This window comes from Protomyctophum parallelum (genome assembly GCF_964188405.1).
Source record: "Protomyctophum parallelum genome assembly, chromosome: 12".
NCBI classification, from domain to species: Eukaryota; Metazoa; Chordata; class Actinopteri; order Myctophiformes; family Myctophidae; genus Protomyctophum; species Protomyctophum parallelum.
The window spans coordinates 34,580,667-34,606,434 of NC_139712.1; the positions used below are offsets into that span (position 1 = coordinate 34,580,667).

The 25,768-nt window shown below is 40.9% G+C and overlaps 2 protein-coding genes across 2 annotated transcripts in view; both read left to right on the forward strand.

The window, feature by feature from the left end:
- Positions 1–6,756, forward strand: part of LOC310868395 (inositol monophosphatase 1-like) — a 16,212-nt gene extending 9,456 nt beyond the window's left edge. The window contains exons 8-9 of the mRNA XM_083778825.1: positions 626–777; positions 2,702–6,756. Of these exons, the coding sequence (XP_083634951.1) occupies positions 626–777; positions 2,702–2,820 (271 nt within the window). The 3' untranslated portion in view covers positions 2,821–6,756. The remainder of the gene's footprint in view (positions 1–625; positions 778–2,701) is intronic.
- Positions 6,757–9,022: 2,266 nt separating this feature from the next.
- On the forward strand, positions 9,023–24,834 carry LOC310868394 (inositol monophosphatase 1-like). The gene is made up of 9 exons (XM_083778824.1): positions 9,023–9,180; positions 11,712–11,821; positions 12,222–12,355; positions 13,649–13,753; positions 15,529–15,574; positions 18,180–18,288; positions 18,390–18,498; positions 19,896–20,047; positions 24,323–24,834. Exons 2-9 carry the CDS (start codon positions 11,759–11,761, stop codon positions 24,448–24,450), a joined length of 846 nt encoding a protein of 281 aa, XP_083634950.1. The 5' UTR covers positions 9,023–9,180; positions 11,712–11,758; the 3' UTR covers positions 24,451–24,834.
- The last annotated feature ends 934 nt before the right edge of the window (positions 24,835–25,768 follow it).

Below are 25,768 nucleotides of genomic sequence, written 5' to 3' on the forward strand. Positions count from 1 at the left end.
ACTTTAAAAATATATTTTTTTACCTTATTTTCTTTCCTGAAAACATTATTTTGAGGTCGTGCTAAGAATAATAATCGTCCGGTTGGTGCTAAACAGCCTGGAGCAAGGCTGGCTCCAGGACAATCACTTCCGTTTCGGCCCAATGAGTGCTCTTCTTTGATTATTTTGCGTATTTCACTGGCAGTACAAATACCTCAACATTGTACTTAAGTACAGTACTTAAGTAAATGTACTTAGTCACTTACACCACTGATTCTGAGACACAGACGATGTGGTGTGAAGTCTGAATTTAGGATATCATGTCACAGTGTCACACCCTCGAGTGGGAACTCTACTTGCTAGGTTTTCTTTTGACAGGCTTGTTAGCAGGTCATGACTCAGAAGAATCACAGGTTTTATAGGTGTAAAGATTTGGGGTGGGGAGGGAATTATTATTCAGCCAGGGTTGATGACACTAAGGTGACAAGGTCTCAGAGGCACTTGCCCATTGAGCAAGTATAGGTCATGTTCTACTTGCCCAAAGGTCATGCCACACTTGCCCCCGGGTGGGCCTTGGTGTGCGTGCTGTTGGCCTGTCGCGTGTCCAGACTGAATGCTCCTTTAAGGTCTTTATCTGTACCTGCAGGATCCGGTCTCCGGGCAGCGCGGCGGTCAACATGTGTCTGGTGGCGTGCGGAGCGGCCGACGCCTACTACCACATGGGCATCCACTGCTGGGACATGGCCGGGGGGGCCGCCATCCTCACAGAGGCCGGGGGCGTCATCATAGACATCTCAGGTCAGTCTACCAGACTACCACATGGGCATCCACTGCTGGGACATGGCCGGGGGGGGGGGTGTCATCATAGACATCTCAGGTCAGTCTACCAGACTACCACATGGGCATCCACTGCTGGGACATGGCCGGGGGGGGGGGTGTCATCATAGACATCTCAGGTCAGTCTACCAGACTACCACATGGGCATCCACTGCTGGGACATGGCCGGGGGGGGGGGGTGTCATCATAGACATCTCAGGTCAGTCTACCAGACTACCACATGGGCATCCACTGCTGGGACATGGCCGGGGGGGGGGTGTCATCATAGACATCTCAGGTCAGTCTACCAGACTACCACATGGGCATCCACTGCTGGGACATGGCCGGGGGGGGGGCGTCATCATAGACATCTCAGGTCAGTCTACCAGACTACCACATGGGCATCCACTGCTGGGACATGGCCGGGGGGGGGGGTCATCATAGACATCTCAGGTCAGTCTACCAGACTACCACATGGGCATCCACTGCTGGGACATGGCCGGGGGGGGGGGGGGGGGGGGCGCCATCCTTCCTCACAGAGGCCGGGGGCCAGTCACCCAGATTTGTTTGCTTGTAGATCTGCTATTTTCAGACCGCAACACCCAGCAGCAGCAGCCAAACATAAAATGACTTCTCTTTTAGTTTGACTGGATCTCTTCTCCACTAGACCCTCCCTAACATTGAATCTGTTTTTTATGTGTCGACAAAATTGTCTGTATATTTAGTTAAGGGGGAGTTTAGCAGGGGGAGTCATCGTGGACATTTCAGGTCAGCCACTAACTGAGTAGCCTAGGAAACCCAGATGTTTTTATTTTTGTAATCTGGGTACCCATTGGCAAAACAAATGAAAAACAGCTGTTTCTAAATAAATAAAAAGATCTATTTTTGAATAGCCAAAAGATAAAGTGTTGTCTCTCCTTAAAACAGTTCTACTGCTTATCACGCTTTACCCGCATTTGAATCAAATATTCTACGCTGCCGAGATTGTTTTATTACCTTTAGAGCATACACTGAAGTATTTGGGCTTTTGATCTGTCAGTTTTTTATGTTCGGCAACACCAGTGGCCATGATGGTGCGCCACAAGATCCGCCTCCAAGAAGCGTTTGAGTCCAGACAAACCCCACGTTCACTTGCATTGGCCTCAATTTCCCAGAAGCCCTAGCAGCCCAGCGCATGGGTTGATTTCCGGTTTCGTCATCATAACATGAAGGTCTCATCACCAGGTCCGCGGCAAAGCCGGAGATTCTTTTTAATTATTAAAATACGTTGAATTAAACGCATTAAACAAATGTCAGGTATAGCGTATTAAGCAGAGTCGATCGTTTGATTAAAAAAATTTGTGGCCGTCAAACTTATACAGCATTGAATTGTAGAAAGAATCCTATCCACAACATATTCACAGTCTTGTATCTGACCAGGCTAATGGCCCTATCTTGGGTGTGCCTTACCCTTTATCCCTAAACGTATTTGCCATATTTTACTTTATTGAAAAACATTTTAAAATAGTTCAACTAGCCAATTATTTGAACTATTTTAAAATGTTTTTCAAGATAGTGAAAAATGGCAAGTACTGTAAGTTTAGGGATATGGTGTAAGGGGTGGCGGTAAGATATAGCCCTAAATCCCATCCAATGGTGTTCTGTGGCTCAAATGCCGAATACATAATGTTGATATGAAGCAGTGGACTGACCTCATGCTTCCTTCTATGCATGAGGAGTCCAAGCTGCTTCTTTTCAACTGACAGGGCAGAGTTTCCCCAGCTGGACGTAGCGTGTGAAAGGAACACGTTATTATTAGTATTACTAATCTCTTCGCTTACGTACTCGCATCAAATTTAACACAGTTCTGTGTCTGTAGGAGTTTTTTTACAATTGTAAATACCTTTTTTCCCCTTTGTGTTTTCAGGAGGTCCTTTTGATCTGATGTCTCGCAGGCTGATCATCGCCAGCAGCCGTCCAATAGCGGAACGCCTCGTTAAGGAGATCACCGTGTTCCCATGTGGACGAGATGACACCGAGGGCTAGTACTCTACACACACACACACACACACACACACACACACACACGCAAGGGCTGGGTAGGTAAAGCAGCACCATGTAACTTTTTAACAACTACATAGGCTAGCATATTTTGTCCCACAAACTTATAAAGTTACATGTTTAAGCAATCATCCTTCCATAAATGTATAGACTCAGGGGGATCCCTGCTAGGGGCTTGACTGCATTATATGCACAGTATTGGTGGAAAATAAGATTGATTCATAGATTAATCACGATGCGGACATGGACAAAAATCGCTATTTTGATTTATTTATTATCTTTTGTATGTTAATGTGCAATTTTTGAGAAGTAAAAAACCCCCTCCAGAATACTCCAGCCATCAAACCTCAGAATGGTGAAGTAAGTAGAGTCACTGTACTCTCTTCTCCCCACAGCAGCACAGATAGAGGGGAGAGAGGTTTTCTTTGTAGTGTAATGAAAGTAAATAATCTGTTTTCATTATGGATCGTTAGAAAGCACTTTGTTAATTAGTCACACAGTGAGGCCTCATTCACACGTACCAAACACCAATCAAGCAAATGTTTGGTCGTTTTTTGTTTTTTTGGGCCACTACAATGCTTTTCCAATGTGAGTCACATGGTTTGATCAAAAATTTGTGTTTGAAGACTGGCCAATCACAGCACGTCCTCGCTTGACATCCTTGCAGAGACTTGGGTAATGAAGTCAAGACGTTGGCCGCCAAAGTGAACACTGATACCCCAAACTACATAGTGCTGCTTTAACTGGACATATTACACACGCACACACACACACACACACACACACACACACACACACACACACACACACACACACACACACACACACACACACACACACACACACACACACACACACACACACACACACACACACACACACACACACACACACACACACACACACGGCTGCTCGCTTTTTAAAATGTCAGGTTTCAGTCTTTGCCTTAAGAACCTAATGATAATACAGTACTGTATGTACAGCACTTCACTAATTGTGCACTCATTCTTTGTAATTGATTACATTATTTAGAGGTAAAAAAATATAATATGAATACTTTGATATTTTTTTGTGGTGGAAAAAGTATCAATACTGCACTATAGAAATACTCCATTTCAAGTAAAAGTCCGGAACACAAAAAGTATTGGCATTAAAATGTACTTAATGTACCAAAAGTAAAAGTACTCAGTCGAGCGAGCCTTTCCCTTGAAGACATTTCAAAATATCAAATGTATACAAACCTTTCGAAAATAGCTGATCCACAAGCTCATAATGTTTTGGCTATTTCCAAATGACCGAAATGTATGGCTGAAGTGGTTAATGTATGTTTTGTATAATTATAATCCATATACAAAGTACCTAGTAACTAAAGTTGTCACATAATTGTAGTAAGGTAAAAGTACAATTTTGTGATCCAAGATTTAGAGTAGTAGAATTAAAAGTATTGTAAATTGTAAATACTCAAATACAATACAAATACCTCAAGATTTTACTTAAGTACAGCACTTAAGTAAATGTACTTGCTTACTTTACACCACTATTACTTTCCATCACTGTAAAGTATCCAGCAACAATATATTATGTGCCCAAATGCTTGTTTTTGTTAACAATTTTACAGTTTATTGTGTTAAGGCACTCTTCCAGTACCTGTTATGTAATATTTAATTACCGCTAATTGGATTAATATGTTTAAGTTTATGTTTGTTTTTTAAACCGAAGACCAAAAGGGCATTTATAACGATAATAAAGCCACTGCAAATATCTCACAATATTTCTGTCTATTCTTATATTAACCGTAAGGGGAATCATAGTGCTTAATTGGAATTGGAAGGCACAGATATTTTGACATGGATGTTCAGGAATAGATTTGTTAACCGATTTACAATTCACTCTCGTGCTACTATTATATTCTCATGAATAGCCGCTAGACAATCATTTCCAAATAGTGTTCATACTGTAGCAATACAGGTTTGGGTGTTTCGTAATATGGAGTTATGCAAGGTGTGGCGTGTGTATCACCAGATCATCGTGTCTAAACCTGTTTCAACAACCCGGCCGTAGTACTTCTCCTTTTTAATAGCACCAAAGGTGCAGCAGAAATGTAATATTAGTACAGAGATGTACACAATGATGTGCACTCACTGCAAGTTCTTGAAACTTTAACTAATTCCCCATTAAGGCAATATTTTATTACAATATGAATATGTCGTCTGTCGGGTGGAATCCTCATATGTCCATTGTTCCAAAACTGTTACTTTCCAGGATTCAAATTCAAAAGTAGCAGATCCACAAGCTCAAAACTAGCTTTATAGATATGTTACTTGTGATGCTTTTGTGTGACACTGTTATGATCAAGTAAATTACTTTTTTTTTGTCTTAAACACAATCTATAAATATAGAGATAAGAGCTTTCTGCCCAACAGCAATGTTGGTTATTTTTTTTATTTTTTTTTTGGGGGGGGGGGGGGGGGGGGGTCATTCAACACTGCTAATGGTTTTGCAGGGAAGTCACTCGTATTTCACGGTTCATGGTTGTTGCAAATGTGAGCCTACTATCCTCTTTCACAAGTGGGGGAATTGCTACAAAGCTTTGAGACAATTTAACAACGAAACACACTTGTTGTTCAGCCCCCAACTTCCTGAAGAAGTACAACTAACAAATCAAAGCAAAGCACATCAGTGATTTGAGTGTTGTTCAAATGATTAGATTTCTGGACAGGACTGTTTTGCACCAGTTGGTGTCTGTCTGTCTGTAACGGTACTTACAGGTAACTCATTTGTCAAACCTTCCTAGATGAATGACCCAATGTGAACATTTTCCCGTTCTTCTTGCTTTTTCATTGGCAGAAATGTAAATGGCCCAGTAAAACTTTTAGGCTAACAGGATAACACAAAAAGGTCCTGGGGGCTTGTTTCCATTCTGGTCATATTATAGTCCATTTCAAAACCGTGCAGCAATGCCCTCGATTACGCAAGCGTATTTTAATGGCCGAGGTCCTGCGAAATTGCTGCGTGCGTGCTTGTTTCGTGGACACGCCCACGGGTGACTAGACCTGGATTGTGGTGAGCTTTTTCTTCACCCCAAGGCCTGCATACTACTCTCTCCCCCCGGCTGAAATGACCCTTAAGGTGGTTGCTCACTGGATGCGTTTTTCGGATTTTTAGCTGCGTTTCTTTGGAAAAACGTGTCGAAAAACGTGTCCAGTGTGCAACCACCTTTAGGGTTAGAGTTTGTCAAGTCCCACTTGATCAATCATTTGAAGTGCAAGACCTGACACCTTTTCCCATTGAAACATTTGAACAAAGAATCACAAAATATATACGACATTACACTTTGTTTCAGAACGTGAACTATGTTTTGCAATCTGTGCCAAACACATCGCATACCTTATGTATTATGAATGAAGGTGTGAGGGTTAAGTGTTGGTATTTCAGCTGACGCCATGTCTCCCTCTATCAGCATGAAGTTTTGGATTTAAAGGTTGTGCAACAGATAAGGGTCAAGTTCAGAGTGATATTAACATATTATAGTTCATATCTAGATAACAATATCAATTCCTTTTAAAAACAAAACATGAAAAATGTATGAAATGGAAAGGTTCTACGTAGTGTAGTGGTTGTTGTGGTATGAAGATTAATCCTCTATATCTATATGCATCCACACCTTCCGTGTTCAGCTTGGGCTGCGCTGCACTTCCGGTCGCCAGCCGGTTGTTTTGCACCAGTTGTGAGGTTGTGATTTTGTAGGAAACAAAAACAAGTTCTTTAAACCACACTATTTTATTTGATTATTTGATGTTGTGGTTTCACATAGTGTGTTAGTGTATCCCCCACCCACCCCTTTTCCCCCTCACTTTATATGTTTCTTTTCCCTTTTTGACTATACACGTCTCTAATTGTTTTGATTAATTGAAAACGGTGGGCCCTATTGTAAACAAGTTTAATGCTTTATGGTGTCGTCCACTCACAGTTAACAGTTGTATTGAGTTGTACTTGAAATGTACTGTAATTCTGCAAACTGTTAATAAATCAATCAATACATTAAATTTAGATTTAGATTGAAATTTTCTTTATATCTATATAAGTGTCCTTATATTTTAGAGAGCTTGGGTGAGGCCAAATCATAACCTCGGCACTGTTTCCCCACCTTATTTGAAATTCCAGTAAGGGCTGCACAATTCTTCTTCAAATGTAATGTCAAATGTCTCACACGATTTTTTTTTTTTTTTTTTAAGTCTTAAAGTCTCTCTCTCTTGTAGCAAAAACACAAGACTAACTGAAATGAATTGGACAGCCAACTAGTGCTGCACGGTTCTTGCTCAAATTTAGAAATTGTCATAAGCTTCATCTTAATGTCAGTTACAGTGCAGTATGAAAAGGTGCAAATAATATGTAGGTAGAGTGCAAATGGCAGGGAGTGTTGCAATGCTCTTGGCAAGGTTTTATTGGACTATTAAATCATGCTCCCTCGGTATAGCCGTGTGTGTGTGTGTGTGTGTGTGTGTGTGTGTGTGTGTGTGTGTGTGTGTGTGTGTGTGTGTGTGTGTGTGTGTGTGTGTGTGTGTGTGTGTGTGTGTGTGTGTGTGTGTGTGTGTGTGTGTGTGCGCCTGTTATGTCAGGTTGGCACGAATGGAAAATCCAGTGAAATAACTGTATATTAGATTGGGTCTATTCAGTATGCACATACTGAATTTACATGTTGGCTGAGTGAACCATTACATCGATCTGTGTTTGTTTGATAGGTTGAATGTCAGAAATGTCCTAATGGGGACTTGTTGTGATCCTATATGCATAATCAATTCATCAACATGTAAACATGAAACGTGCACACTAGTACATGTCATCAACAAATACAAAACGGTATTATGGTCTATGTCGGGTGGAAACCTCATTACTGTATGTCCAAAACTGTTACTCTTCAGGATTCAAATTGGAAAGTAGCAGATCTACAAGCTCAAAACGTGTTTCTTTGCACTGCATTTTGAGCGTTCAGATCTGCTACTTGTGATGCTTTTGTGTGACGCTAGTAGTTTGATCAAGAAGGACGTTAATAAAAAAAAACAACTAGGGATGAACGATACTCGGTAGCGTAATCGGAATAGGCCATATCAGCCACAAAAATGCCTTATTGGTATCGGATTGTCTCAAAATAATCCAGATTATTTTAATCGTTTTTCACCAGTTGTGAAAACAGACATTTGGAAAAGAGTATAGACTTTATTATTAACAGGCTTTGGGCCAAGATCGGTCAGAATCGGTATTGGCATATATGACCCTGCAAATAATCGGAGTTCGGTCATAATTTCATAATCGTGCACCCCTACAAAATGTTAAAATATGGAGATAAGGGGTTTCTGTCCGACAGCAACAATAGGTACAAAAAGAGATTGTGGGGAGTGATGTGTTCTATTGCATGTGTTGTATGTCTGAATAGTATTTTTCCCTCCTAAACAAACAGACCAAAATGGTCACACAATCGTCTATCAAGGGACTATTTAAAAGAAAAAGAAAAAAAATCCTCGTAGTGGAATGTAACAAAGGAACTGGCACAGTAATTAGTCCGGAAACAGGAACCCCCCCTCTTCCTTTTTGTCTTAATGCCAATCTTGTAGTTCCATGGGAAGTGTAATAATATATAATTTGACCGAATCAGTAGTTCTCAAACTTTGTCATGTCAAGTAGATTGACATGTAGATTTGTTAGTTGTTAATTAAGTTTTTCCAAACGTTTTCAGATTTTTATTTTTTTCAAATATTTTCAAAAATAGCAGATGTACAAGCTTGAGCTTGTAGATCTGTTATTTTTCTAATAGAGCCCCCACCCCACCACCCCAGGACCCCTGAGGGCCCCTAAGGGCCCGGACCCAATGTTGAGAACCAACGGACTACAATGAAGGTAAACTAACGCCTTTTTGTTTGTATAAACAATACACCACAGACGCCACACAACAGCCTGCAAGTGTGTGTCTAGAAAAGTGACATTAATCCGCTAAGTGTTATGACAGAACTAATTTACAAAGGGGATGTACTAGTCAGTGAAGTTGCCTCATCACCATGTCTTTGACGGAGCATCGAGTCGCATGCATCGTGTTGCTGCAGGCCTGCCTCTGTAGCAGCTCATTGTTTATTGTTTTGTTTTTTTTCCTGTTCCCGTGGGTTGTCTATGACTAAATCAGTGAGGGCGGTACTAGTACTTTTCCCCGTCTTAAGTTTCTCATGCCAGCTGTTTAAAAATCAACTCTCGTAGCGACAGCACACCTTTTTTCCTTTTGACTCCAGGGAGCTCATCGCATCCATAGTCATCTCCTGTCCTGACAACCCTGCTGTGCCTGCTTTCCAATCCAAGGTATGAAGTTAGTTCTTTTCAGAATTGCATGCATGGGTAAATTAAATGACTGTACAACTATTATTGGCAAGGTGTAGCCTATGCTTCAGTTATTGCAGTGCATTAGTGGCATACATTTTGATACCAATACTTTTGTACAGCCCTCTAGGCTGCACACAGAAGCCTGTGAACATAGACATTTCTTGCATAGATGTGCCACGCAACGGTGGTAGGCCTCAGGTCTGAGGCCTGGTATGGTAGGCCTTAGGTCTCAGGTCTACCATTCTGAAATTTAATTTAATAATATTTGGACTGCTGGACAGCTGACAGTAGGCTCTCTTTACTCTTACAGCACCTTTTGTCATATTAACGGTATGTAAATCGTTCTCCCAAAGATGCAGTATGTCACAAGGAAAACTGGAGAGAATATCATAATTGTTGTACTGTACTTACTGTAAACCCCAGCAGCATCCCTATTCTGGGGGGAACATTCCCAATAGCCAATTTTGGGTGAATTTCCCAGTTTGAGAAGCCCTGCTCTATGCATTTGATGTATTACCTTGTCTTTACCAAATCGCTCTGGAATAAGACCGTTTGCAAAAATGCCTAAATTGTAAGTGGATGAACATGACTCCCCACCCCACCCTAAAGAAAAGCACCCGACACAAGATACAACTGACTGTAATATCCATTAAAAACTAAATCTTGCTTCTGATAGTGAGTTCACTAATAATATTAGTGAACTCACTATCAGAAGCAAGATTTAGTTTCTTGTCAGTGCTTTTTTGATATATTATATCAAAAAAGCACTGACATCAATGTCAGTGCTTTACTGACATCAATGTCAGTGATGTTTTCACAGGACAGACAGACTGGTGGACGGATGCCAGTGACAACCACAGTGTTGCGTAACCGCCCTTCTGTTATAAGAGGTTGTGCCAAGCAAGCAGTGGTGGAAAAAGTACTCAATTATTTTACTTAAGAGTATCAATACTGCAATGTACTGTAGAACTACTCCGTACAAGTCTGGAAATAAAAATGTACTTGCGTAAAAGTACAAAAGTATTGGTATCAAAATGTACTTTCATTTTCAAAAGTAGAAAATATACTCTTGACTTTATGCAGAATGTCCCATTTCAAGTTTTCAAAATGTATACAAATCTTTTAAAAATAGTAGAGCTACAAGCTCACTCAGCGATGCCTTGTCAGATGCTTGTAGATCAATAGATAGATGTAGATAGATTCAAATGGTCAAACTGTACTTAAGAATTAAATGTATACTTCATCAATGACCACATCAAGTTCATGAACCTGAATGAACCTGAGGTACTTAGTTGCTTTAGTTTCCACCACTGCCAGGCGTGCATGTCACGTTATGTCGGATCCTCCCCTGCATCGTTGCTGTCTGGCAGAAACCTCTTATCTCCATTGTTTTAACTTTTGTGGGGTTTTTTTGAGTGGTGCAACCACTCCTATAGACAGCTATGTGTGTCCCTGGGTCTGTCCCTAGGTCTGTCAGAGCACGAAAATAGCTTATAGCGTTTGTTCACCACCAAGTGTCACTGTTGCACAGCCTATAACACAGACACGCACAGGCCAGGGAGGAGTAACCTGACGCTGCCAGATCCAAGAAGCTTGCTACACAAATTTGTTTCACAGCTTATTGGGATCTGGGATCGCGGAAGCAAATTCGATGACGGGGCTGTTCCTTTTTTTCAAGATACTTGGTAGATGATTGGATGGGACCGTCTGTCTATCACTGTGTGGGCGTGCAAACACAACCAATCATATTGACGTGTCTATATAGCTTCACATCCGGTTTCGCACATATCCCGCCCTTAGCTCACGCTGATTGGTCCGGTACGGAACGGATTTTTGTCAGCTCAACTCCCTGAGAGATCCCAGATGAAGGCTGTGTTGGGGAACATGGTTACCCAATACCGCCCTCATCTGGCAGCGTCAGGTTAAGGGAGGAGGGCTTGTACAGTACATTACAGTACAGTACAGTACAACACCACTCACTTCAGACGGGTCTGATTCTTTGTTAATTTTTGGGGGAAAAAGGGGGAAAAATCAAGTAGGGGGCTGGTCTCAACCAGGGGCCCGGGGGCTGTACATTAAACAAAGATGTTTAACAATAATTGAACTCTTGAGAGCATAACATGAAACCAAATGGACCCAAATTAACTCTTCAAGAGTTCAAGATCTATAAGGGTCCATGTGGGTTCTCAACGTTTTTGGCTTGGGACCCCCGGAAATGCTTTGGCCATGTCTCGTGATGGTGTTCCTGGTCTTCTGTGCTTATGTCCACTTGTATCTGTTGTTTTTTCAGTAGTTGTCCAGTAGTTTTAGCTTTATTTATTTGCTGTGCCACATTATGCTGATGTAACACTTCAATTTCCCCTCTGGGATTAATAAAGTATATATCTCATCTCACGATGCCATTCGATTTGCCACTTCACTGTTTTCTATGTTTTGGTATTGATACTTTTACTTACTTAAAAATAATAATAATTCCAGCACGTCTTCCACCACACAGACATTTTTCACAGGTTCTTGTCAAGAAGAAACTTAAGACAAAAAAGAAGAAAAAACCAAGATGGCTGACCAATGGCAGGAATCATTCGACCACGCTGTGGCTGTGGCCAGGAAAGCCGGGGAGGTATGAAATAAATCTGAGCCATCATCCACAATGGAGCTGTCACACGTTTCTCCCCGTCCCACTGGCCCTGACATTCATCACACATCTAAGAGTGACTGTCAAAAGCCCAAAGTTGCACCTCAGACTCTTGCTCGCGGGCCTGTCTCAGCGCCCCGGACATGATTTATTGTTTGTAATCTCAAACGGGGTAACTATTAAAATCGTGGGACGTTTCCCCGGGGCTATTAGACTCAGACGATGGTTAGCCTGACTGTGAATACATTTGCTCATGTCATTTAATGTTTATACTCTTACACTGTACGGCTGTCTGAGCCCAGTTCCCTAGTTCAAAGATGATTATTTTGGGCGTCCTCAGTTCAAAGATGATGAGGGGGGAACAGTAATGTTCTGTGTTGTCCAGGTGATCAGGGACGCGCTCCAGAACAACGTGAAGATCATGACCAAGAGCTCCTCGGTGGACCTGGTGACGCAGACGGACCAGATGGTGGAGAAGATCATCATCTCCTCCGTCAAGGAGAAGTTCCCCTCACACAGGTCCAACACTATGCAGCCACACGCACGCACACACACACACACACACACACGCACACACGCACACACACACACACACACACACACACACACACACACACACACACACACACACACACACACTTACTTGCTTACTTCAAGGTTCAAGGTTTCTTTATTTTGTCTCCCAAGGGAGAAATTTGTCTTGGACCCAAAGGACCCGCCCTGCAGCATACAGATACAATACAATACAATACACTATACAAGACAACAAAGGCACACAGTGACCCGTACAACATTAAAAAACCACACACCAACATACCTAGTGCAAAAGAGGAAGAACATCACCTCAAAACCTTCGACCCCTACCCTGTCTGCCCTCTGCAAGGACTCTGTTAAGGAGTGTGATTGACAGAGGGACAAAGGAATGCTTGTACCTATTATATTTGCATGCATGGACCTTGTACCTCCTACCTGATGGCATTAGCCGATACTCAGGGTATAGTACATGGGAGGGGTCACTTACTTACACATAGAAGACCTCCCATCTTTACACTATGAGAGACAACCAGTGTTCATTTTGTTGACTAAGACAGAACATTAATAGGACTAAGACTAAATGGTGTGTTATTCAAAATACTAAATCAAAATATTCTGAGAAATGGAGACAACCATGTAGACCAGAGTCTGTTCAAACACTCCAGATTTTCAGGTTGAGCAACGAGCCGAAGTTAACCACATTGTCACTTGGATGGAATTGCACAAACTGAAAGTAGTTCCTATATCAACTGTGTGTGTGTGTGTGTGTGTGTGTGTGTGTCAGTCACATTTTAGTCACCTGGAATGTCTTGGTGTTTGTCTAGTTTTAGTCGACTAAATATCATAGAATTATAGTCGACTAAATCTACAGTTGATTTAGTCGACTAAGATGTATTTTGGCGGGCCTTGATGCCATCGTAATGACTGTTTTTACACTTGCTGAAAATAGTCTATCTACAGTACATGTACAGTACATGTCGCAGCGCGACGCGTTGTGATATTTTCAGCATGCAACCAAGTGTAAAATGACTTATACTGGATCTCTTGTCCCTTCCTAACATTTTAGTCTAGTTTTTATTTGTTGACGAAATTGTCAGTATATTTAGTCTTAGTTTTAGTCATCAAAGCTTAGTTTTCATTTAGTTTCCATTTAGTTTTCCTCAGTGAAAAAAGGTAGTCGACGGACATTTTCTGTCTTAGTTTTAGTCGACTAAAACAACACTGGACGTTAGGGACGGCAATTTCTTAAATAAACGTTCTTTTCACATTCTGTTCCAGCTTCATCGGGGAGGAGTCTGTAGCGGCCGGCCAGCCATGTGTGTTTACTGACAACCCCACATGGATCGTAGACCCCGTTGACGGGACCACCAACTTTGTACACGGGTAAGATCTGTTTGGTTTACCATTCACGTTAGGTACAGTGGTAATATCCGTTTGGTTTACCATTCACGTTAGGTACAGTGGTAATATCCGTTTGGTTTACCATTCACGTTAGGTACAGTGGTAATATCCGTTTGGTTTACCATTCACGTTAGGTACAGTGGTAATATCCGTTTGGTTTACCATTCACGTTAGGTACAGTGGTAATGTCCGTTTGGTTTACCATTCACGTTAGGTACAGTGGTAATATCCGTTTGGTTTACCATTCACGTTAGGTACAGTGGTAATATCCGTTTGGTTTACCATTCACGTTAGGTACAGTGGTAATATCCGTTTGGTTTACCATTCACGTTAGGTACAGTGGTGATATCCGTTTGGTTTACCATTCACGTTAGGTACAGTGGTAATATCCGTTTGGTTTTACATTCACGTTAGGTACAGTGGTAATATCCGTTTGGTTTACCATTCACGTTAGGTACAGTGGTAATATCCGTTTGGTTTACCATTCACGTTAGGTACAGTGGTAATATCCGTTTGGTTTTACATTCACGTTAGGTAACAGTGGTAATATCCGTTTGGTTTTACATTCACGTTAGGTACAGTGGTAATATCCGTTTGGTTTACCATTCACGTTAGGTACAGTGGTAATATCCGTTTGGTTTACCATTCACGTTAGGTACAGTGGTAATATCCGTTTGGTTTACCATTCACGTTAGGTACAGTGGTAATATCCGTTTGGTTTACCATTCACGTTAGGTACAGTGGTAATATCCGTTTGGTTTACCATTCACGTTAGGTACAGTGGTAATATCCGTTTGGTTTACCATTCACGTTAGGTACAGTGGTGATATCCGTTTGGTTTTACATTCACGTTAGGTAACAGTGGTAATATCCGTTTGGTTTACCATTCACGTTAGGTACAGTGGTAATATCCGTTTGGTTTACCATTCACGTTAGGTACAGTGGTAATATCCGTTTGGTTTACCATTCACGTTAGGTACAGTGGTAATATCCGTTTGGTTTACCATTCACGTTAGGTACAGTGGTGATATCCGTTTGGTTTTACATTCACGTTAGGTAACAGTGGTAATATCCGTTTGGTTTACCATTCACGTTAGGTACAGTGGTAATATCCGTTTGGTTTTACATTCACAAGTCACATAAGGTCATCGCCATGTTGGCTTGTGGTGGAGATTTTTGTCAACATTCCATATTACCAGAAACATATAAATAGATAGCCCTGAATTACCACATTAGGTCTGTAACTAGAGTGTTCAAAGGGTCCATTTGTTTCCATTTGAACACAGGCGTGATCAATGCCATTTGGCTATTCTGAGTGGCCAAAGAGCATTGATCACGCCTCCAGGTCTTTAGTTTACTCAAGTTAGGGAATAAGACCTGGTACTTAAGACACGCAAAATACAGCCCTCAGAGTCAAGGGGGTTTTGTAATAATCAAAATCTACAAAGCCACTAAAGTTGTCAAATAATTGTAGTGGAGTAAAAGTATAAGTAAGTACAGAACATTTGACATACTCAAGCAAAGTACAAATACCTCAAAATTGTAAAGTACAGTACTCAAGTAAATGTACTTACTTTACACCACTGGTAATATCTGTTTGGTTTTACATGCACATTTTGTCATAATAGCGAGAAGAACAAACGTTTCCAATGAAGCTGTGGCCTTTGACCTTTGTCACTGGGACAGACTCTTCAGACCCACCGGAATAGTTCCTAAAACTTATCACAAAACTGAAACGGTTACCTTTTTGTTCACAGGTTCCCATTCGTGGCGGTGTCGATTGGCTTCGCCGTCAATAAAGAGGTCAGTCAAACAACCAAGTCGGGGGTTAAAAAGTTTGTAATAGTGACCGAAACGACACACTTCACAGCGCTGCAAAATGCGAATACATTGAGCGCGTAGTCTTGATTATGGGAACTAAGGAGGATCTGAAGTTTATACAGCATTCCTCTAAATGGTAAATTTAAACCTTTATCCAAGGTGCTTTACATAGATTGTGCATTACATTCACACACCGATGGCGGCGGAAACCATGCAAGGTGCTCAATGTTGTAGATATTGTCAGATATCAGGGTCACATTACTAGTCTCTCTAGGTCGTCCTCAGACGAGCCTTCCATCGTCGCTTGCAGTCATCCCGGTTCTCCATACATCCGGCCAGCTCGTTGGTGCTTTGCGCTCCTGCATCTTTCTTGAGTACATCCAAATAATGTTAATATGGGACGTCCTCGTGACCGGTGCCCATGTGTTGGTTCCCACAGCACTAGTTTGCTGGCTGGGAGCTCTTGGTGTCTTTGGAAGTGTCCTGCGAGTCTCATTCTCCTGGCTGCTATTTTGTCGCTCACCCTGAATATTCCGGCATACAGATTCTAGTGATGAGTATGTTCAGACACTACTGTAAATCATTGGTTCCTAAAACACTGGATGGGTCGGGACCCATTTGTGAGTCGCAGACACATTTTTATGGGTCCCTTTATTTAGTTTTTGATTACGGCATTTTGTTTTTAATTATTATTATTTCAAAAATATTTTAAAAAAAGCATTCCCAAAAAAGCAATTTCCATGAATTCATAACAAAATTCAAAGATAATTTTTCCAGTTTTTTCATGAATAAATCAAAGCAAAATCTAATAATTCTATTGAATTGAAAACTAATATTTAAGAAGTAGTGCAAAATAGTCTAGTTGGAACCACTGCTGTAAATTATATGCACAAGCCAATATGTCACCTACATTTTTACAATAATGTAATGATGATGTCTGCACTTTTTAAAGCTTACTGTAGTAAGTACATTTTATTTATAAAGCACCTTTCGAAACAAGGTTACAAAGTGCTGAACAACACTGTATACTGCCCCCTTGTGGTGCAGCTATGGGGGACATTATATCATGACACTCCTGCACACTAATTCTTCCTACTTCCGCGCCGCTTCCTTACTTCCTTCACAGGTGTTACCGATGATACTAATTAAGGCTCTGTTCCATTTAGGTCACATTACCACCTAATACTTCGCTAGACTCGATGCGAATGGGCGGAGAAATTGGGATTCTTGCATATTTAATTTGATGCGGTTGGCCTTCACACTGTCATCCGCAGCAATTGGAAACGCAGCAGGGGTGACCTTTATCAATGTGTTCCATTCTTAAACTAGCCTACACAGTGAAATCTATGGTGATAAAATTATACTCATAACGTACATGTGTCGTGCCGTCTGGGACTGGACCCAGACCCCCCCCCCCCCCCTCTCTCTCTCTCTCATTACGCACGCAGCCACGCACTGTTCTTTTGGGCATGGAGACACAGTGCTGAACGCACTGATATAACAGACAGCAGCTCAAAATGTTTACAAGTTTATCGAAATGAAAGTCCCTACTCCCCACACAGTGACAGCACTCCATGTTTACGGCACGCACAGACAGACAGACAGAATATTCTGTAGGCTATAATACACTGCAGTGTTTTTATGTGTTTCCTTAAGCAATTGATTAATGTACTCGTCCTCATTTCGACCCCGACGGGTCCATGTGGTTCCATGTGTACACACTCAGAGTTACAGACCTGTACAGGGCCATTTGGAACCAGTGAGCCAACACGCACAACAGCAGCACCCTGACTCTGTTTGACCAGAATGGAACAGAGCCTTCATTAGTAGCATCTGTAACACTCTAGATGCTGTTCTCAGGAATCTGTTTTATTACGAGGTTGAAAATGTATAATGGCTTTTAGTAATGATAAAGAAGAGCAGCATTTATGATAAACTTTATTTATATACAGTATACCAACTATCATGACATGAATGCAACGCAAAGTGCCTTACAGAGCAATAAAGAAAAAAGAAAAGCACAAAAATAAACAAGTAAAGTAATTAGGTAGCCTATTCTTCTTGTTTCTGGAGACATTGGAAAGCGCTTTTTTTATGTACCTCTTTTTTCCCCTTTTCTTGTTTTTCTTTGTTCTTTTTATATGGATCTATTGATTCTCAACCAGTGGTCTTGAGGGGGTTCCGGGTGATCCCCTGCAGCTAAAAATATTGAGAGTTTGTATCCAAATGGACCCTTATAGATCTTTAAATCCTGAGAGCGATCTCATTTTACGCCCTCAAGAGTTCAATTATTGTTGAACATCTCCAAGTCCACACGAATTAGAGAATGTAGAAGAATTGTTATTTCGATCCGTTTGCCTGTTGTCTCCCCTAATGCTACCAACATCGAATTGCGAAATCTCACTCAACGACTACAAACTACTGTATATCTCATCAAATGGGTGGTCCCCGTGGCTCAAATGCAGCATAAATAATGGCCCTTGATATGAAAAAGGTTGAAAACCACTGTATTAAGAGTGTGAAATAAGGATTGATTGATTGATTTGAGATGGTGGTCTGAAGGGGAATGCTTGTGTTGTTTATCCAGATGGAGTTTGGCGTGGTGTACAGCTGCTTAGAGGACAAGATGTACACGGGCAGGAAGGGGAAAGGTGCCTTCTGTGACGGAGAGAGACTGCAGGTGTCCGACGTGGCAGGTATGTACAGTACAGTCAGAGACGTGTGTGTGTGTGTGTGTGTGTTCTGTTATAATAATAATAATTTACAGCATATCAAATCTCACTGGTTCATATTGCAGAGATCAGGAAGTCCATGATCATCAGTGAACTGGGATCCAACAGAGACAAGGAAACGGTCACTAAGATCTTCTCCACCATGCAGAAGATTCTCTGTATACCTGTGCACGGGTGAGTTGACAAGCACGCACGCACGCCGCACACACACACACCCATGTGCACTCAACATCATGTTTTTCTGTTTTTAACATCCTTTCATAGCCTGGCATCTGTATCCTCTGAATGTCAAAAGGAGCGATAGTCTGGTGAAAATGGCACGTTTACAAGCTCGCAGCACATCGTGTTCCTTGTGTAGACCTGCTATTTTGAAGTGCATACTGTAGGTCACTGTTTCCCAAAGCACCGGGTCAGGACCCATTTGTGGGTTCCGGACAACATTTTTATTCATCGCAACTCGTGAGTAAATATAAATTTATTTTTGTTTTCAATTAATATTTCAAAAATATTGAAAAGAAAATCCCCCAAATTCTCCTGAATTTAAAAACAAATTCAGTGACTTCTCAAAATAATTCAATGAATGAATAAAGGAAAAGATCTAAAACATTCCACAAAATTAGCAAACAAACGTTTAAGAGGTAGTGGAAAAATAAAAGATCTACAAGCTTATAGATCTGCTATTTTCACTAGGTTGGTTCCTGGGCCGGCCTGACATCAAATCTCTCTTTTGGCGAGCTAAGAAGTTTGGGAGCCAGTAGTGCTGTAGTAAAGTGGTTAACAAAGAACGAATGAATGTGTCCCACAGCAGGGCAAACATCGTAAACAATACACAGACAAAATGCACCTTTCATGAAAAGACATTATCTCATTATATTCAGTTCACAGACATGTCACAGACAGACCATTAGGTAGACACAGCGCAGACAGTCAGTGAGTGACCGAGGGGAGTTGTCGGAGTTAGTAGTGCAGCCGGCGTGTTCCCTTTTTCTTTTCTTTTTTACAGTGGAACAACTTTATGTCATGCGGGATAAAGGAGAACTTTAATCTTGTTGATGCAGCGTGCGGGAGCCCGAGTCTGATGGGGGTAGCATAACTTTTCTGTGTAAAGGTGGGGGAGTATCTCAGACAGGCCAGGCTATGACTCACACATTACTGCTATTGACCGACCGCAGGGGTCGACACTTAAGGTCTCAGAGGCACCTGCCCGAAAAGTAAATTGTCCGTTATAAAAATGATAGGTAAATTTTTAATTGCCCTTCAATTTAACATGTTTAGACGAGATATAGCGTGTTGTGTTTATAGACGGCTGTGCACCCTCTCAAACGGAACACTTTGAATAGATCACGACTCAAGTAAAAATGCCATTTTATTTTTCTACAACAACCCCCAAAGAAAAGGTATTTCAAATTTGAGTCACAAGGCTAAAACAGGTTGGGAACCGCTGCTTTAATGCCATGTATCCTGTCCCTGTGTGGTGCTGTGAACTTGACCCTGTGTGGTGCTGTGAACTTGACCCTGTGTGGTGCTGTGAACTTGACCCTGTGTGGTGCTGTGACCTTGACCTCGTCTAGGCTCCGTGGCTCGGGGACCGCAGCCACCAACATGTGCCTGGTGGCCTCGGGGGCCGTGGAGGCTTTCTTCGAGATCGGGATCCACTGCTGGGATGTCGCCGCCGGGGCCGTGATCGTCACCGAGGCCGGGGGAGTCCTGATGGACGTGGACGGTGGGTAGAGTTCATGGATTAAAAGTTCTCAGTCGCCAATGACCAATTTCAGTCATTTGGATTCCATAGAAGTCAACGTGTCTTCTATATGGAAGTGTGTCCTGCACCGAAAATAGGTAGAATAGCTTGTAGAAAGCTTGTAGATAGCCTATTTCCGGTTATTACTATTAGTCGTTTCAGTCTTCCAGAAGACCCTAATGATCTCAGTTATTTCATAACCGTAGTCGTTAACACCTCAATCTGCAATTTATTCAACTGGTTAGCTGTATGGCTATACCAAAACATCATAAATATTGTGTTATTAAGTGTGTAGGACACACAAGAGCGCTAGTGTGTGGTGGCTGCTATTTTTCAGTCGTGAGATTAAATTTTTACTCTAAGCAAGTTTTTTACAAAAATCCTCAGATGATGACTCCATCAATATCTATAGACAAATGCGCACAATGCTGCCCAGGGCACAATCATAGCTGCGCGGTGTCACATTAAGCACTATTGATTGAAGCAGCATTGATTACGCAGCATTGATTACCTGCACATAAGGAAACAGTCTAGTTTCAGCCAACTAAATATCATGAGATTTTTGTCGACTAAATCCACAGTTGATTTTGTCGTCAAACATGTCTTTTGGCGGGCTGTTGTTTCTGTGTTTCACATATGTGTCTTAAATGTCGACTTTGTGTGTGTGAGATCTCAACAGCATTACAAATGCATGCAAACCTCAATGCTCTTTTGGAGAATAAATAAAGGTTTTTAATATCGTTGCTGTCGGGCAGAAATCTATTATCGTATTCTTTTGGGGTTTTTTTTCCCGTAAATGAAAAGCAGAAATGGAGACATTGGGTGCCATTTTGAAGATCCGTTTTACAATGGGGTAATACATAAATTGCCCTCGCTCTGCGCACAATCGTATTATGAAAGGCATATCGGCCCGTGTTGAACGCACACACATATGGCATACGGCGTTCCTGAATATTTTAGCATTGTGGGAGTGTCAGCGCATAACGATTAGACGTGGGTCTGACCACCTCATAAACGCAAAAAGCACTGTTTGATTTTACACTTGAGCGGCTTTGGGAGGCTGCTGGAGTGTTGCCATGTCTGTTTATTATAAGCAGCTTCTTTTTCTGTAAAGTTGCTTGTAAATATTGGTAGTTGTAGCCTACTAGTTGTGGTTGCTTTTCTTGTTTCTAAAGTGGTTATTTGGGCTTTTCTCCTAATGTTGTTTAAACCAGTGATCCTCACACAGCACATGTCAAGGATCCCCAGATGAATGCATTTGCCCAACTAAGGACGGCTAATCCAAAAATTAAATTAATTTCCAATATTACTTTTGAAAATAGCAGATCTATACCATCTCACAATGCATCACATTCATTCATTAAAACTATGAACTCTGACTGCAGGGGGATATATATAATGATCATTATAACAATGTGCAAGAACATTATTTAAAAAGAAGGAAGAACTTTATATTTGTGGACAATCAAAATATGTTTTTTTATTTTAATGTGGTGTCATTAAAATTAATCTGGATATGGCAGACTCACTATCTAGAAAATAAAAACATGGCACTTCATTTAAAATAGGTTACAGACCCCTGTTATATGCGCTTATTTTTATAGACCTATTTACTTGTTTCTATGAGACATGGCAACAGCCTCTTTTTGCGTCTTTTTTTTGTAAAATGTTGAGATTAGAAACGGCCATAATTCTTTCATTTCTCAACCTTAAAAATAAATAAAAACATATCCATAATCCTTGGGAAGTTTGCTTTCATATGATGTATCACACCCGATTCAAGTCTTCTTCAATAAAATGCTAAGAGCGAAGACCATATACCATCGGGGCCACAGGCACAGCATTAAGCAGCAGCATTCAACTCATTCCTTCATCATGACTTGAATGAAATAAAATATAATAAACGTTATTTTACTGGTGTTTTTCAATAGAAACAAATTATTTTGAGGCATAAAGGTGACAGCATGCAGTGCAATAGGAATAATTAACCCAAATGTGACAAAGTCATGTCATGTCTTCTATGGTGCCAGCCTGAAGAAATGTAATACCACGATCCCCAAAGTGCGCATTCCGTATGTGACATCAGCTGACTGGTAAAGAGAATAGTACGGACATGTTGATTGGGTACGTCTCAAACACTCCTTAAACACACCCATGACTAATTCAAGGCCGTTTTGCGCAATCCACGGGGTGTCGAAAGCGCTTCTTAACATGCCCAAAATTGCAATATGACATACCACACGCCCCCAGCTCATAAAACTGTAATATGATTAGTAATATTATTTGAACTGCTTAATGGAGCCCATTATCTCCTATGGCCCCTTTTTGTAGCGTAAACCGAACCTCATTCTTTCACCTTTATTTATTCAGGGAAGTCAATTGAGAGCAAGGTCTCTTTTCCAATGAATGACACCCTGATTACAGCGAACATGACATACAATTTAAACACAGACACATTACAAGATTATAGACATTTTAATATTAACAAGTACAGCTGGATCTCAAAGTAATCCTTACAGGTCTTTTAAATCGTTCAAGTGAAATCATGTTCAGTTTTCAAATTGATTGTAGACAGTTTCACATGTGTGAGATGCATAGTAAGGGGCCATTTGCATAGTAATGGACCATCAATGTTTCTGGAATCCCCAGAAACATTGGGGATTTCTACAACAAAGTAGTCTCGAGAACGGGTGTGATGATGGTCAATTTTAGGATGTAATAGGCTGTTAATTAAGATAGTTACCTGTAGGCTTTTAAAAAAGTAAGGCTTTGTAGATAAAAACAGTGCAGTGCTGTTCTCGTCTCTTAGCCAATGATGGCCAACCAACCTTTTCCTCTCCATCTCACCGAACAGAAATGACAGAAGTTGGGGTTTTGGGTTCAGGGTGGAGGAAGTTATTTGAACAGATGTTGATTTTGATAAAATAAAATCGGGATAAAAACTAAGCCACCTGAGATACAGATCTAATTAGAAATGCTCACAGCACATGTTGGTTTGTTTGTCCATAATCCATTTTTTTTTATCCGAGCTTTGAGAGGAATGAAGGTCGAACATTCTCTTATTTCGATGGGCAGAATGTTCCAACAATTGCAGCCGCCCTGAATCGATAATGTGTTCTGTGCAAAAGGTGCATCTAAACATGCACGTCACAATCCCTTCTGCTTGTCGCCCTCATACCAATATGCCCCGCTTTCCGGCATTCTTTTTATAGATTCTCTCAGAGGACGCAGGCTTTTAGTCCATGTAATGTTTTGTACACATTGCACAAGCTTTTGAGAACTTTCAAACGGTCAAAGCTAACAAGAGCCAATGGTTCGTCTCCGTCGGGTGGAAACCTCATAGTGTCCAAAACTGTTACTTTTCAGGATTCAAGTTCGAAGCGTGTAGATCTGAAAACTCAATCTGAAGCTTGTGGATCTGCTACTATCGATGCTATTGTGTGACACTGTAGTATGATAGTAAGTAGGGTGTTCAAATAAAAACCCACAAAAAGTTAGAATTTGAAAATAAGAGGCACCACAGAATAAGGATGAGTGGTAAAATGCCTTTGATGCTGCATTCACACTGGCAGATTCAAAGATACAAAGCTACACAGTCTATTTTTAGTGTTGTATCTGATGTTGAGCTCAACTTATTTTAACTATTCCACAATCCCCGAATGCTATAATACTGTACAGTAGAGTCTGGATCTAAATCAGAGAGAGAGAGAGAGAGAGAGAGAGAGAGAGAGAGAGAGAGACGGCCCCTTCACGTATTGTGAGCCACCAGAACCAACAAGGACAAGGTTCGGGGCATTGCTCCCGAAAGCCTGAGTAGACGATAAAATAAAAACATTTGACATTTAAGAAAATAAAGGACCGTTGATTGAATGCTCAACAAACATTATGAATCCTTCACTGTGTGAACAGATAACAGGTCTGACATTGAAGCCAGTTTGTCAAATTGGTACGCCAATAATAATTTACATTTTGAATTCCGGACTTTTACTTTTTTACTAAAGTATTTCTATATATTGCAGTATTGATACGTTTCCGCGGGAACCCCTTTTGGTGTTTCAAACATTATGTTATAATTTAGCTATTGAAAAATAGCAGATGTACAAGCTCATAGCGCTATTTTTGAAAAATCGTTAAAATGTGCCTCAAATCTTTCAGAAAATTGTCATGATTTAGAAAACTTTTTTTTTTATTTCGACGTCAGGCCTGAATGGGTTAAGTAAAACATTTGAGTGCTTTTTTCCACCACTGCATACATAGGTGGGCCGTTTGACCTGATGTCCAGAAGGATGGTCTCCGCCAACAACAAGACCATCGCCGACCGCCTCGTCAAGGAGATCGACATCTTCCCAGCTGCGAGAGACGACGCCCCGATACAGAAGAAATGAGCGTAAACCTCTTTTTATTTTAATCGTCTGTCGGATCGAAACCTCATCCTGTTTTCAGGATTCAAATTCAAAAGCAGCAAAAGTAATATATCTATCTATTACAAGCTTAAAACTCATCACTTTACAATTTAGGCATTTAGCAGACGCTCTTGGTGTTTCAAGCATTATGTTATACTTTAGCTATTGAAAAATAGTAGATCTACAAGCCCATAACGCGGCACAGAGTGCCACACTACGAGCTTGTAGATCTGCTATTTTTCTTTAATCGTGAAAATGTGGCGCAAATTTGGAATGTATATTCTTTCAGAGCGAACGTTTTTAACTCAAATCTTTGCTTCTGGGGGGGGTCCCTGGAACAACATATTTTCAGTCCTTGATAGGAAAAGGTTGGAGAACCACTGACATGTAGAAAAACAGGTTTTCCAGAAAACTGTCAGGATTTAGAAGACATTTGTAGAATCGGCCTCAGGTCTAAATGGATTAATCCAGTTGTGCATTCCACTTTGCGCCACGAGGAAAGAAAACACAAAAAGTTAGAATATGCCGGAGATAAGAGGTTTCTACCCGACGAGCGGCGATATGCTGAATGTGTCATACCACCTGTATTGTCATGACCACACCATACTGGCTCAGATTTGTAAGTGTAGAATACATCAAACATTTTAATGACATGCATTTGTCTGAATAAAAATACAGATATTGCAATTGGGTTGGTCCTATTATTTGAATGGCAGATGCTTTGGAAGAACATTGGCAATATCCTATTTTCCGGCGAAAGGGAAATAACCAATCCAGCCTGCAATTACAACAAAAACCTTGATCTTTGCTCTTAATTTTTGCCTCCTACCTTCACAAACTAAATAAAAACTAAGCTATGATGTCTAAACCTACTGAACTAAAATGTTAGGGCTATACTAATAAAATAAAATGAGTCTGACTAAATTAAATTTGACTCAAAAGACTATGACTAAAACTGAATGAAAATGTGCAGTCAACATCGATTTGTACATGTGGTGTGCATTCTGGTAGACCACATGTCTCATGCCCAGTGGTGGGAAGTAACTAAGTATACATTTACTCACGTACTGTACTTTCTAAATTTCTAAAAAAATCTACTTTATAGTTAGTAGCCTTAAGGCTGTTGTAGATGTATTACCCCCTGTGGTCACTGCACGTTCACCAGTAAAGCCCACAGTCAGTTCTCCAAAAGGTCACTAAGAATCGTGTAGATATGAAAATGTCAAAATCAATTAAATACTATACGAGAGTCTTCATATAAAGCCCAAACCACACCTGTTGCAAGGAGTTGCATTGGTGT

Bases quoted from the DNA above. Each gene is read 5' to 3' on its own strand.
- LOC310868394 (XM_083778824.1), top strand. From the start codon at position 11,759: ATGGCTGACCAATGGCAGGAATCATTCGACCACGCTGTGGCTGTGGCC. The intron at 13,754-15,528 runs GTAAGATCTGTT...TTTTGTTCACAG, and splicing joins ACCACCAACTTTGTACACGG to GTTCCCATTCGTGGCGGTGT. The intron at 18,289-18,389 runs GTATGTACAGTA...TTCATATTGCAG, and splicing joins GCAGGTGTCCGACGTGGCAG to AGATCAGGAAGTCCATGATC.